The sequence below is a fragment of the Priceomyces carsonii genome, assembly GCF_900007245.1.
Source record: "Priceomyces carsonii strain CBS4050 genome assembly, scaffold: Debaryomyces_carsonii_scaffold_1, whole genome shotgun sequence".
Classification (NCBI taxonomy): domain Eukaryota; kingdom Fungi; phylum Ascomycota; class Pichiomycetes; order Serinales; family Debaryomycetaceae; genus Priceomyces; species Priceomyces carsonii.
Genome location: NW_026946674.1, coordinates 652,874 through 667,261, shown reverse-complemented (window position 1 = coordinate 667,261; position 14,388 = coordinate 652,874). Strand labels below are relative to the sequence as shown.

Below are 14,388 nucleotides of genomic sequence, written 5' to 3'. Positions count from 1 at the left end.
AATGAAAATTCGCTTTCAATGTTGAGAATAATAACCGATCTTTAGATAAGAGTTTCTTATATATCTGAATAGCGAAAGATTTTTTATTACGTTATCAGATTTGAAAAACTATAAAATATCGTCTTATAAAAAGGATTTTAGTATAAATGCTTAACTCTGGTCTGTTCTAATTTATGTTTACCAACTAATTTTGGAATATAAAGCTCGTAAGCTGCAGTTTGGCAATTAAAGTCTTTCGGATCATCTTCTACATGAAGTGTTGTAATCAAAGAGTCCTCTAATAAAGGATATTTCACGTCATGGGCAACTTTATCCTCCTTATCTGGGTTCAAGTTGTCACCTGGATTGCCTGGATACTTTTCAATGCCAGCTTGAACCTCGTCTTTGTATTTTGATTGACGAGCAATAATCAAATCGCTCCAGTTTCTCTTATTTAAAAATTGATGATTACTACGATTGGTTCCATCGGGGTTTTTCTGGAAAATGGGAACTATATCTTCATCGCAATCTATGCTGAAATGGTGAATCTTACTTCTTTTGTTTAGCAAGGTGGCCATGGCATCTGGGGGTGGTGCATTAACAATTGCAGAGCTAATCACGTTAAAGATCAACCTTGCATCATTCTCTGGGTGTTCTAAGACACTAGCATTATGTTTCTTTAACTCTTCAGGAGATTTCAGGATTATATGGGCTTCCGGATGGTGATGAACTTTTGACTTAATCCTTCCTATACAACACAAATGAACATCTCCAGATAAAATTGTTATTCTCACACCCCTAGATGCACCGAAGTTTATCAATTTTTGAACCAAAAAGTTTCTTTCACGCTTGTGATTCTTTGAGCACCAGTGATCATCTAGATCATCCAATACCTCAACACCTCCGTCAAATTCGTTGACCAATCCCTTGTTTATAATACCTTTGATGGCTAGCTCTCTAAAGGGCTTCAATATGGCTGAATTCAAAAGCCACTCCAACCAAACTAATCTCGGATAGAAAATAGGTACGCCTAACATAACGAGAAGATGCTTAACATCCGGAGCCTTGTTGAGCTCCTCCTCTAGTCTAGCAAAGACAATGTTATAAGTGCTTGGGGTGATAACTTCATTAATTTTTCTTTCTGTACGGCAATCTAAGCCTAAGACAGCAACTTCTTTACCCAATCTTGAAAAGGTTGAATGACTCTTTTCATTAATAAATGGACCATTGGTCTTGCCCAATATCCAGCTTGGATCGGTAAGGTGAAGTTTTTCTTCAGGGTTCATTTGGTGTTGAAAGAGCATGTAATACTTGTAAGCAGTATTTCCAATGCTCTTGAGAAAGCTCTGAGACATAGTCGAATCGCTATATGACCCAAAACCATCAATTATATCATGATCGTCGTAAATATTTATGGACGGAATCTGTGACATTGTTAAAGGAAATACAGTCTGCAATGTTTTACCATTTGTTCCAACCCAGTGGCCCTGGCCAAACCACGCTAAATAGTGATTCAAATAAAAATGCAGAAACTCTTTAAGATCGGATTCATTAGTCGTCATTTTTCGTTTTTTCGACGAACTGGTTTCTTTCAACCATCTCTGGAGGCTCTTGCTGTGAATCTTAATTGCATCTGCATATATTTGATCTCCTCCACCTAGCATAACATGGTAATGGATATCTTTATGCTTCTTTAACACGTCAAACCATAATGAGCTCGGGAAATCTGCGGTTCCCGCACCCAAAGAAAACCCGTTACAGGAAAATGAAACGACATTCATCGATTGATCTTTTGAAGGCACGAAAAAGCGAAAGGACTGCTTGAAATAGCTATTAATGTAATACTCTATTTTTTGTTCGTATTCCAAAAGTGAAAGATCGATATCATATCTAAAGAAAGAATTCCCCTCTTCCTCGTAGTATTTGGTTCCTGGAAACTCACCCTTCCCAAACTCTTCTGAACCTTCTCCTTTGATAGAGGGACCACTTTTGTAAGTAATTTTGGGGATATCATTGCAGTCCTTGGCCACAATCATCAATGAACCACGATAATTGGTCTGGCCAGCCTCATGAGTACCAGCCAATCGCAAGATTGGCCCACATCTAACATCGACGCCACCAACAGGATCCTCTATAGGAGGTTTATCTGGAATATTCTCGGCAGAGCCTTTGTTTATCTTTAAAAAATCCTCGATGGGAATGGGCAAATACCAATCGCTGCTGCTCATAATTTATAGTCTGTTGCAGCTAATTTAATGTCTGCAAAGAATAACTAGTAATTGAATCAATTCCCCGTCACTAATGTATCTCTGTAAATTGATCAAATTTTTTCAAAGGGTAAACGTTGACAATATTTCTGTCATCAGCGCCAGCCCTACTAACAAAGTATCATCGCAACCGAGTGCCAGCAAACTTTCCTTGTTCGGCGCGAGGCTTCGTCACCGCGCAATCTGAAACAGCCAAGCGATTAAGCTTGATTACAAACACTCTCATGACCCGGGAAATATCGTCTCGTGTTCGGCGCTTATCGGATCCTAAAAGTTTGTTCATGGGGGTGGCTTTATTTAGTGGCTGCAGCTGATAAATTATTAGCGATTAGGGGTTATTGCCAGCCGCATTACAGACCCTCGCTTTTATGTGTCTCCCTCGTGTCTTTCTCGTGTCCGTATGAGAGCGTCTGGTATGAGTGTCTGGCGTGTAAGTCTCCGCCTTAGTGACGCAGTCAGCTGCACAATAATATTTCTTGAATGGGAAAGGTTGGCTTGCTCGCAGGAAAAACTACAGCACTGTAGTTCTTAAACTCATCTTTCAGACAGGAAAACACATGAGTAGAACAATCTCTGATACGCCGTCAAAGACGCGGCTAGCACGACACATCCAAATTCAGGTTCACCAAACAATAGATAAGTCCTAGTTAAAAGCTGGATTATCCACATGACTCTGTATACGTATTGTGTGGGGTGCGATGCAGCGATCGTCTTCCATAAACAAGGGTACTAGAGTTCCTCTTTGTAGACTATGGGTCTACTGCGATGGTAGAGCCTACGAAGTTTTATTGCTCTGTGAGGCAATCAGTGCAGCAAATCGTGGCTAGCATAGCTAAGCTCCGGTACGTTGTGACGGGCCTAGATAAAATATCTTTCGGGCTTGGCGCAACCAAAAGACACATTACATGAATTATAGAAAAAAAATAAAGTGACCATAAAACCAATCGTTCCCGCTATTCGCTTAAAACTGTAGAAGTTTTTTGTAGCTCTGTTATATTAACTAACAGAATACTGAAGCAGACTTGACACCAACACCACCATAGACAGACACGATAGGATCAGTAGATGTCTGCAGCTATAGGAACTAATAGCAATCACCGTCATTTCACTAGAAGAGTTTCTTTCAACAATCTCAATCCTGACTACATTGACGATATACATCTACCACCTGTTAGTGGAAAGTCCTCAGTCAGCTATGAACAAGACCCGAACTTCGGATATGGAGCAGCAGTCTTCAAAGACATCACTAAATTGTACAACACTACTTCATTGAGCGGAGTGAGCCATTTCAAGAAAAAACATAAATTACCTGACCCTCCATCCAAATCTATATTGAAGAACAGAAGCCCCGCTACTGGTGATGCTGTGCTCAATGACCTGGAAGGAATAAACTACCACGAGGTACCAGATTTGGACTCTGATAGTGCATCTGAAGGTGAGGAGCCGTCACCACGTCTGAGTAGCTCCCACTTGCAGCCTCATGCACAGCCTAGAAGGAAATCTTACAGTGAAATGACAGACGAAGAGTTGATTGCATTGGACCCGCAGTTCTCAACTACGAGGTCTAAGACAAGTAATATGTCTCAGTTCAAATTCGATTCGCAATCAGCGTATTACAGTTCGGGGAATAAGAGATTATCTGTTGCTGCCATTAATAATGCTCGAAATGTTTATCCGTCCTCCAATGAAAACAATTACAACTCAATAACTTTGACTGTAAAGCATGAGGGGTATGATGATGTGGAAATTAAACGAACTATACTCACGGTAATATCAGGAAGAAGGCACTCATGGAGCTCGTTGGATTGGTTACTCGATAGAGGTGAAAGTGCAGGAACTCTGAAATTTTTGGAGAATGGAGACCATCTTGTGGTTGCAAGTTACATTCCATCGAAGTACTGGAGGAATTCTGACTCGTGTAAAAAGGATTTGGATGACTTTTTATATCGCAAGTGTGATAACATTCTTAATTATGTAATAGAAAGTCTACCAGCGGGCTTGAAAGTTAAAATAACAATTGAACTAGTTTCAGATAGAAATGCCAGTGAGTTATCTGGCAGGAAGCTTTTGATGGGTAATAAGTTTATGCTATCTCATTTATACAAGCAATATCTTCCAACGCTAATTGTAATGGGAAACAAGTCTTCTAATTTGAATTTTAAATATCCTAAAAAGTTGAAGACTAATCAGAATGATAAAGATGAATACATAATAAAAATAAGTTCTTATATCATAAAATATTCTACCATACCCGTGATTTTAGTTGGTAGTAGTTTACAAAACGATGCGATACGAAGAACATCAAATGTGACGATCGCGTTCAACTCAAATCATTCTTCTTATAAAGGGGATCACAGTACGTCTTCATCAAACCAATCTATCGAGCTGCTCAATGAGAATGGTAGATCTGCGTTAGCAAAACAAATAGAAAATTTAGCTTCATCTGAAGACGAAGAGAGATTTGAAAAAATGTTACAGATAATCTCAGATACTTCTCTCCATGATTCCAATAAATATTTGGAAGCTATCAAATCCAACGACGATCATATGAAAATTGACTCTAGAATTCATACGATTTATCGAAGTCAGACGAACAATAGTTCTCGTAACAGACGTGGAAGCAATGGTGACAGTATTTATAAGGTCAAAAGTTTGATATCATATGACGAAGATGATGAAGAAAAAAATAGAAAGAAAAGAATAGAAAAGAAAAAGCTGATAGATAAAAAAGGCGATGGAAATGGTCTTAAAGGAAAGAAGAAGTCATTTTGGAAAAAATTGGGATTAAGCAAATCATAAAAGCGGAAAGTTTATTTTCATTTCAATAGAAGTTTTTTTAAAAAAAAAACTAAGACATTAGACATATTACTACGTAGATTACTTCAAAATACATTATTATGGAACCTTTGATGCATCTCACTAAAATATTTTCCATCTCTTGCTCATTGTGATCGCCTTGCTCGCCCTCCCAGTATCTTGTAATTCGGCTTCGCCCTTCACAAGTATCTTACCGCTTTTTGATTCAATAGTACTAGTCAATTCAATATGCTTTCCTTTTGAGACAGCCTCAGGTTTGATTTTGAGGACAATAAATTGGTTTGCAAATACAGGAAACTTATAGTTAATCTTCAATTTCTCAACTTTAAAATCATCTTTTAAATTTGATGTAGTCAAATTAGATAACGATGCATTTCTCTTAAATGACTCATTAAGTAAAGTTGCTGTGACTCCTCCGTGAATAATAAATGGATAGCCACATAACCTGTGACCGACATGGGCAATAGTTACACTTTCATTTGTTTCTGTGTTGAAGAAGATCACCGGTTGAATCAAGAACCCTCCAGGCTTCGCCAATGCTTCGTTAGTGATACTTGGTTTTGCATACTCTTCCTCGCATTTGGACTTGGCAACCTTGCTTTTATCTATAACATTGTGGTCTAAATTTTCCCACGTTCTTAGCTGAATCCATTTACTTTTTTGCTTTGGGTGATTTAATTCTTGATAGATTGGTACTTGCTTCAACTTATACTCTAATTGAGTCGTCAACAAATCTTCATTCCCTTCATCTATGTTTGTAAAAGACTCATAAACATCAAATAGTGTTTCGTTGTAAGCCAAATATGATCCTAAAAGAAAAAAGATACCTGTTGTCTTCCAATTAATGAAAGGAGGCTTACGAAATGGATACCTAGCAAATGGTGATTCGTGTTCCTTTCTGGTCGAGTACTTCCTTTCTGCTATCCTTTTAAAACTTGATCGCTCCCTAGAGAGTCTTTGGTATATTCTTGGGACGATCCTAATCATATTCATATCATATGGATTTAAGAGTAATTGTAATAGATTTTAATTTTTGCACTAGAAATCAAGTATCTCAAATCAGATGATACACACGACTCTTGTCGATCACGACTTAGGTCGAGTACGTCGAACCGACAATTGAAACGATGTACCTAACGGCGAAGTGTAAGAAGTCAAATCCATTAACTTCACATCTACAACATTTACTCTTGGTTGGATGCGTTTGCAATGGTTTTTTTTGTTTTTTTTCTTTTTTCTTTTTGATTGCAAAATTCAATCGAAATAAATACGGATCTATTTAACCTTGGAATAGGGTTCCTTGACTCATTGAGGCAATTAATGCTACCTGCGTACTTCAAGTTTCTAATGGAAAATCCAAAAGCTCTTTATGGTTTTTTTCTTCAATTGAAGAGACAATACACATTTGATTCATATTTTGCAATATTACATAGAAACTCAAAATATGCGATGTTTAGATAACTAAATCGTCGCCCATGTACGAGAATGAGCAGCATCTAAAGGAATCTTGATTAGTGGGTTTCTTCCTTTAACAGAGCAATAACCACGAAGAAGACCTCGCTTTTGGACTTTTATTCAAGGACTCTGTCTTTAGTATCATCGATTAGATAAAAATTAAAACGAGACTGCATACAGTACCCTTGTTTAGTCCGTGTTATTTTCATGAAACTTCGTTAATCTACGTTCAACATGTTTGCTTAACTATCTCATGGAAGAACCAATACCAGAAAAAGCAGCAGATGCAGAAATTTCACAGGAGGCAAAAATTGAGCCCCAAGTGAAGAACGAAGATGATCTGATACCAGCAGAATCTCTTACTTCTTCGACGCATCTGTATTCTACTCGCTCTAAAGATAAGCTCAGTGAAGCTGAAAATAAATCATTGCTCAAACAAAAACAAAACAATGTAATTGTGCAACCAAGATTAAAACCGCTTCCTTTCAAAAAGGAAGATCTATTTCTGAAATCCAAGAGCCTAACAAAGTCAGCTGCAGGGAGATATAATGATATTGAATTTTACCATTTTGAAGATCATCCTTTCAATAGAAGAGGCTTTAAATACAAACCATGTCATCCAAACCCACTATTCAGCTCCAATCTTTTTTCAACGACAGATATGGAGCCATTTACTGTACGGCCGAGCTATTTTGATAGATCCCAGGGAATACTTTTTAGTAGTGAAATGAACTGTGTTACTACATCGCAAGGATGGCGATCCGTGCGAGCCAATTGTGGTATTAGAGAAGGAAAGTACTATATGGAGTTCGATATAGTCAATTCACAGAATGGAAGTGGCCATGTGAGACTCGGTTTGGCGAGAAAGGAAGCAAGTTTAGAGGCGCCTGTCGGCTTTGATGGCTATGGTTATGGATTGAGAGACATACATGGCCAAAAAATTACCTTAAGCCGGCCAAAAAATTTCATGAACAACGAAGGTTTTAAAAGTGGAGATGTTATAGGTATTTTAATAGAATTACCTTCATTAACTGAACATAGGAATGCTGTTGAAGACTTTATAAAGAATAAGTTACGATCTCGTAAAAGCGATAGTATAGAAGAAAAAGGGTCACATAAGAAAAGGAAGAAGGCGAAAGCGCATCATGACGAGAACGCATTACAAGACAACGAAGCTTTTTTAGCTTTTAATAATATATCAAGAGATCAAATTCCCATAAGATATAAAAATGCATTATTTTATGAACAATACGAGTATACACCAACACGAAAAATGGAGCATTTATTAAATCCTGTGACAGTCTTTGGAGAAAAGGCTATCTTAGAAAAGACAGGCGGCCAAGAAGAATCAAATAGCTTGCCAAGAATACCGAACTCAAAGATTGTCGTTTATAAGAATGGAGTAGAGATTGGTACAATGTTCGAGAATCTCTACTCCTTTTTGCCAACAAATGAGGAAAATGAAGAAGCCGATATCTCATTAAATACCAAGCAGCAACAAAACCCCAACTACAAAAATACAGATGATGGTTCTTTAGGATACTATCCAATGTTATCGGTCTTTCTGGGTGGAATTGTTGGACTCAACCCTGGGCCTGATTTTAAATTCCCAGTCTCACAAAATCCAGATGTGAAACCATTAAGCTCGAGATATGATGAAGTCGTAATCGAGGAGTGGTACTGGGACCTAATAGACGAGATAGAGGCGGAGTATCTAGATAGTTTCGACGTCCAATAGTTAGCTTATAGTACTTTCTAAAAATTGAGGCTCGACACCCACTCTGATTAGTCCATCAATGGTCCAAGTTGTAGTACATCTTCCACTGATACAGCTGGTGTTACCGGGGTTATTTCGGACAAAGATATTGTAGCACTTATAATGAAAACTTATAGGACACTCATCACTTTTGCATTTGTATCCAATAGTAACTAGATCATTACACTGTCTACACAAAAGTAGTTTCCCATAATTCACTTCATCGCTGATCCCAAAGCGACTAATTAAATAAGGTTTAAGTTCACTGGTAGATTGAAGTGACAATATTAAATGGTCGTTGAGTGTAAGAGCAAACCAACCATCGTCAATCAACCTCATGATTAAATATTGAGCATCACGAAGTGATCTACTAAGTGAGCTTGCTATTGCTTGTTGTGCATTTGTCTTACTTATGGAATTCTGGTAGTCATAACTTTGAATAATGCTATCAATCAAACCTCTGATGGCGTCTAATTCAGGTGGAGAATAATTAGAATTCGATTTGATCACTTCATCGACTTGCTGATTAATAAAGATGTAGTACAATTCTCCCGTAAGTTCATGATTCCTTTTATCAATTTTAAACCCATGGTCCGATATTCGCTTATTTATGTCTGATATATATGATTCAAGCAGCGATGAGACAGAAACCTCTGCATCATCTTCTTCTTGAGATAATGCCTGAACGATTAATTGCAAGTCTTGATAAGCTTGCTTTTGACTAATGCAATGGATGGCCCTGAAGTGAGTGAGCAATATTCTATGGATATCGGAATATTGAGTATCATCATGGGTTGTTTCTTCGTTCATTAGATTATACTCTTAATATCTCAAACATTTGATCTTTTATTTACAATTTTTTTTGAAACGCGCTATGACTTTCACTTTAGTAGCACTAGCATACGTAAGTATGATAAGGCCATCTAAACGAAACTGGTGGGTTTAGAGTTTATCGTGGGTATATATTCTTACTGGGATCCATCTTAATGATTATAATTTGAGAAAACACAAATACATATGGTTTGGCATCCTAGAGCCACAAATGACTTTCCTTATCATAAAAGAGAGCTCAACTAAATAATAAAGAGCTGTATGCTTAACTCAGAAAATGAAAGGCTTTAAATTACTATTATTAACTGAATTCATTGGTTTAGCTCTTTCCCTTGCATATTTAGGTTCAGAAGAGGGAACTTGCAACCCAAGGCAGGATGTGGACTGCTTGGCGATAAACTCAGGACTTGCGGGTATCTACTTCGAACCCTTCACATCAAGATCAAGTCACTTCAATCCAATGTCCCGTCCCTCAAATATTGAGTACACCCCAGAAGGTTTGAAGATGACAATTCGAAAAAGATTAGACAACCCAGCTGTTGTATCCGATTTTCATATTTTACATGGAAAAGTTGAAGTTGAGATAAAAGCGGCAAAAGGACAAGGGATAATCAGCTCTTTCTACTTACAAAGCAATGACTTAGATGAAATTGATGCTGCAGAAATATTTGGAGGCAACCCATTTGAGTTTCAATCCAATTTTTTCGTTAAAGGTAATGCAACTACTTGGGACCGAGGTGGATATCATCCCATGGAGACGCCACCCATGAATTCCTTTAACAAGTACGCTATAGAATGGACTAAAGAAGAGCTAGTTTGGCTATTGAATGGCAGAGTTGTGAGAGTCTTGAAGAGGGACAATCCACATAAATTCCCAACATCACCAATGCTGATAAGATTTAGTTTGTGGGCAGGTGGTGATCCACAGAATTTAAAAGGTACTATTGATTGGGCAGGCGGTATAACAGATTATTCTGGTCTTCCCTACTCGATGTATATCCGAAACCTATTTGTTGAAGACTATTCTACCAGTAAAGTTTACGTGTATGGTAACACAGATGCGGCCAGGTCCATCGAGATAGCAGGAACCAATAATCAGAAGGAACAAAATGTGCCGAATTTCTTCAAAACTACTCTTGAAGACGGTGCTACAACTTCTATGTTGACAAAGAATGGCACGGAAGGTAGTTATGAGGATGCTAATGAACGAAGTAAAATGAACTTATCTGACGAGAATCGATTTATTCAGTTCACGAACAATTCCTTTAATTCTACAAACAATTCCCAAACAAAAACTAATAATATGAGCTTGCTTTACATTCTTATTTTACATGCTGTGTTAGTTCTCCTGTGGTTTTAGACGTAGATAGAATAGATTCAATTTTTTTCCTTGGGTGTAGTGCATTTTCATATTAAAGTTCGGATGCGCTCATTCCGGTACTATAATGATAACTTCGATTTTATTTGCTAAATAAGTATTTTAGTTTAAATTTAGCATTGAATGCCAGGAAAACAAATTGTGAAGGATAGCAAGATGTCTTTGAAAGATTCAATACAAGGCATTAGTTTTGTATCCATCAACACAAATGATACAGATAAATTTTTAGAATTGTATAAGTTTTACAACAATCTAGGGTTTAAGTTAACAAAAAATTACTCAAAAGTTTCAAATAACAGCACTGCTTCAGCATCTAATGACCCTAAATTGCACTTGGGTATATCTAATGATTCATTGAAGGAATTATGGTTGGAGAGTTTCCCACTTCAGGACGTAGATGAGTTAGGAAACCCACGGCCATGGCAAGAATTATCAGTTTATCAGGGAGACAATACGGAAAAATTGTGTACTCCAACAGTAATCAAGGTTAGATTATCTTGTTTGCACGAGATCGACGAATCACCAAAGAAGCTTCAATTATTCACTACTAACTTGCCTGAAGTAAAGAAGATATTAAAGACCAATGGCTATGAATACAATGAGGAGGATGTCTATCTCCTCACTGTTGATCCAATTGGGAACAAAATATTCTTTTCAAATTTTGAAGATCCAATCACTAAAAAGACTTTTAAAACATCTAAGGAGTATTTGAAATACAAATCTGATAAGATTTTGCATGAAACTAAATCTGAGACAGCGAAAAAAGAAGAACCAGAAGAGGAAAAGAAAAGGCTGAAAAAAATAGCCATCATGACATCTGGAGGAGATGCTCCTGGTATGAATCCGGCAGTCAGAGCTGTTGTTAGGGCAGGAATTTACATGGGTTGCGATGTTTTTGCGATTTATGAAGGCTATGATGGACTAGTTAAAGGTGGTGATATGTTTCGCCAAATGTCCTGGAAAGACGTCAGGTCTTTATTGGCGGAAGGTGGAACCGCAATCGGTACTGCAAGGTCAGCTGAGTTTAGGGAGCATAGCGGAAGACTTAAAGCAGCTTACAACATGATTATAAATGGCATTGATGCATTGATCGTTTGCGGAGGAGATGGTTCATTGACGGGCGCAGATATATTCAGAGGTGAATGGCCCTCTTTATTAAAGGAATTGGTTGACAAGAAAGAACTAACATCAAAACAGATAGAGCCGTTTAAAACTTTAACGATTTGCGGTTTGGTTGGCTCAATTGATAATGACATGGCCTGTACAGATGCTACAATTGGTGCATACTCAGCTCTCGCCAGAATAACAGAAATGGTAGACTTCATTGACGCGACTGCTACTTCTCATTCAAGAGCATTTGTGGTAGAAGTAATGGGGAGACACTGTGGTTGGCTAGGCTTGATGGCAGGTATTTCTACGGGTGCAGATTTTATATTTATACCTGAGCGTCCTCCTCCAGCAGGCAAATGGAAAGATGATTTGAAGAAAGTTTGTCTTACCCATAGACAAAAAGGTAGAAGAAAGACGACTGTCATAGTTGCCGAAGGTGCAATAGATGATGATCTCAATCCAATAACTTCTGAGCAAGTAAAGAATTTCTTAGTGGAAATGGGGCTTGATACAAGAATCACGACACTTGGACATGTTCAAAGAGGAGGAACAGCTGTTGCATATGATAGGATGTTGGCAACAATGCAAGGTGTAGAAGCCGTGAAGGCTGTTTTGGAAAGTACTCCAGATACTCCATCTCCCATGATCGGCATTTTAGAGAACAAAATTGTGAGACAACCCTTAATTGAAGCGGTTAAGTTGACAAAGTCTGTAGCGACCGCAATTGAAAATAAGGAATTTGAGAAAGCAATTAGTTTGAGAGATTGTAATTTTGAAGATGCTTATAAAAATTTCATGGCTACCTCAATTAATGGCCCAAAAGAACCAGAGAATTCGAATCCATTAAATATTGGTATAATCCACGTTGGTGCACCGTCTTCCGGATTGAATGCAGCAACAAGAGCGGCTACTCTTTATTGTTTATCGAAAGGTCACAAAGCATTTGCAATTTGCAATGGATTTTCAGGATTTATAGCAACAGGATCAATTCAAGAACTTAAGTGGCTAGATGTTGAGAGCTGGAATAATAAGGGGGGCTCTGAGATTGGTACCAATAGATCTTTACCTTCAGAAGATTATGGAAAGGTTGCCTTCTACTTGCAGAAGTTTAATATCCAAGGATTATTAATCATTGGGGGATTTGAAGGTTTCACGGCTTTACATCAATTGAGGAAAAAAGAGCCAAGCTATCCCATATTTGGGATTCCAAAGATTGTTATACCTGCAACAGTCTCCAATAATGTGCCTGGAACTGAATATTCTTTGGGATCTGATACTTGCTTAAATCAATTGGTTGATTATTGTGACGCCGTTATGCAATCAGCATCCTCATCGAGGCGGAGAGTCTTCGTCGTAGAGGTTCAAGGTGGTCATTCTGGTTTTGTTGCTTCTTATTGTGGTTTGGTGACAGGTTCTATTGCAACTTACACTCCGGAATCAAAGATCAATTTGAGAGTTATTCAAGAAGATATCCAATTGTTGTATGATGTTTTTAGGAATGATAGAGGAGAGGACAAAAATGGTAAAATGATGATAAGAAATGAGCAAGCAAGTTCTGTTTATACATCCGAATTGATTGCTGATATCATCAAAGAAAGCGCTAATGGTAGATTCGAAACTAGAACCGCAATACCAGGTCATGTTCAACAAGGATTTACACCTAGTTCGATGGATAGGGTTCAAGCCGTTAGATTTGCTGTAAAATCAGTTGAATATATTGAAGAATGGAATTCAACCAAGAATAATTCCGTTGTGATTGGAATTCAAGGAGCCCAGGTTAGATTTACAGACGTTGAGGAACTTTACAATCATGATGCTAATGTTTTACTAAGGAAGGGAAAGAAAGTACATTGGACAGATATGATAAAAATATCTGACATGCTAAACGGACGGCTATTATTAAGAGAAAAGAGAAAACCTATATAATTGAGTATGAGGATATGCTTATTCTTATATCTTTAATTAGATTAGTAATATTTAGCACCATATTTTGATATGATTAATCTTCAAAAACCAAACAAATACTACGATACGATTATAAGATGGGATTTTGTAAAGTAGATCTTTAAAACGGTCGCCTTGACTTCTTCATCTTACTTTCAAATAACAAATTCGATCCTTTGCGTACTGTTCGATGCCTTAGAGCATCGTCATCATCGCTATCTTCTTCATGCACATCCTTCTTATTACTTTGATTTGAATTATTCGAATTAGCCGAGGTTGATATACTCTTTTGGTCATTTGACGTTGTCGCTTTCTTAACTTTACTTCTATTTTCACTTCTCATTCTATTCATTAACGAGTCTAAGGCTCTTGAACTACCTTGTTGCTTAGGAGCAAGCTTGTCATGCTTCTGAGATTTTTGAATCATCGAATTATCAGCACTGATGAAGTCTTTAACTCTTCGACCGCTTTCGTATGACGAGGACGAAAGACCGCCACCATTCTGAATAACCGGTAAGTCCAAAAATGATTTATCTCTATTCTCGTTTAGGTCTTGATCTGTGGGTGCCTTTAGCCAGTTGCTAACTTTGGAATTGTTTTGAGATAATGCAAATTTGAATCTGGCTTGTAAATCTTCTTTTCTCTTGATATCTTTCCTCCTCTCCGCCTTTGACATGGCCCGTTTTCTATCAAAAAAAAGCGACCTTAGACAAAGCGAGTACACAGAGCGTATTATTGCCTTTTTCTTACTATTGAAAGTGAAAAACTAATTTAACTATAATACTTCTTAAATTTTATGTAATACATTACTACATGAAGTAAAACCTTAGAAAAAGAAAAAAATTGTGAGG

The 14,388-nt window shown here is 37.5% G+C and overlaps 8 protein-coding genes across 8 annotated transcripts; 4 read left to right on the top strand and 4 right to left on the bottom strand.

Annotated features, from left to right (window-relative positions):
* Positions 1–137: 137 nt before the first annotated feature.
* PRCAT00000355001 (uncharacterized protein) lies at positions 138–2,207 on the bottom strand (the record flags this gene model as incomplete). Its single annotated transcript, XM_062953499.1, has 1 exon — positions 138–2,207. One exon carries the CDS (start codon positions 2,205–2,207, stop codon positions 138–140), a length of 2,070 nt encoding a protein of 689 aa, XP_062807200.1.
* A 1,104-nt stretch (positions 2,208–3,311) lies between these two features.
* Positions 3,312–5,045, top strand: PRCAT00000354001 (uncharacterized protein; the record flags this gene model as incomplete). The annotated part of the gene is made up of 1 exon (XM_062953488.1): positions 3,312–5,045. The coding sequence occupies one exon, from the start codon at positions 3,312–3,314 to the stop codon at positions 5,043–5,045; it is 1,734 nt and encodes a 577-aa protein (XP_062807199.1).
* A 120-nt stretch (positions 5,046–5,165) lies between these two features.
* PRCAT00000353001 (uncharacterized protein) lies at positions 5,166–6,056 on the bottom strand (the record flags this gene model as incomplete). The annotated part of the gene is made up of 1 exon (XM_062953477.1): positions 5,166–6,056. The coding sequence occupies one exon, from the start codon at positions 6,054–6,056 to the stop codon at positions 5,166–5,168; it is 891 nt and encodes a 296-aa protein (XP_062807198.1).
* Positions 6,057–6,771: 715 nt separating this feature from the next.
* Positions 6,772–8,256, top strand: ASH2 (Ash2p; the record flags this gene model as incomplete). The annotated part of the gene is made up of 1 exon (XM_062953466.1): positions 6,772–8,256. The coding sequence occupies one exon, from the start codon at positions 6,772–6,774 to the stop codon at positions 8,254–8,256; it is 1,485 nt and encodes a 494-aa protein (XP_062807197.1).
* Positions 8,257–9,084, bottom strand: PRCAT00000351001 (uncharacterized protein; the record flags this gene model as incomplete). The annotated part of the gene is made up of 1 exon (XM_062953455.1): positions 8,257–9,084. The coding sequence occupies one exon, from the start codon at positions 9,082–9,084 to the stop codon at positions 8,257–8,259; it is 828 nt and encodes a 275-aa protein (XP_062807196.1).
* A 298-nt stretch (positions 9,085–9,382) lies between these two features.
* CRH12 (Crh12p) lies at positions 9,383–10,465 on the top strand (the record flags this gene model as incomplete). Its single annotated transcript, XM_062953443.1, has 1 exon — positions 9,383–10,465. The coding sequence occupies one exon, from the start codon at positions 9,383–9,385 to the stop codon at positions 10,463–10,465; it is 1,083 nt and encodes a 360-aa protein (XP_062807195.1).
* A 141-nt stretch (positions 10,466–10,606) lies between these two features.
* On the top strand, positions 10,607–13,519 carry PFK1 (6-phosphofructokinase subunit alpha; the record flags this gene model as incomplete). The annotated part of the gene is made up of 1 exon (XM_062953432.1): positions 10,607–13,519. The coding sequence occupies one exon, from the start codon at positions 10,607–10,609 to the stop codon at positions 13,517–13,519; it is 2,913 nt and encodes a 970-aa protein (XP_062807194.1).
* A 139-nt stretch (positions 13,520–13,658) lies between these two features.
* PRCAT00000348001 (uncharacterized protein) lies at positions 13,659–14,213 on the bottom strand (the record flags this gene model as incomplete). Its single annotated transcript, XM_062953421.1, has 1 exon — positions 13,659–14,213. One exon carries the CDS (start codon positions 14,211–14,213, stop codon positions 13,659–13,661), a length of 555 nt encoding a protein of 184 aa, XP_062807193.1.
* Between the last annotated feature and the right edge of the window lie 175 nt (positions 14,214–14,388).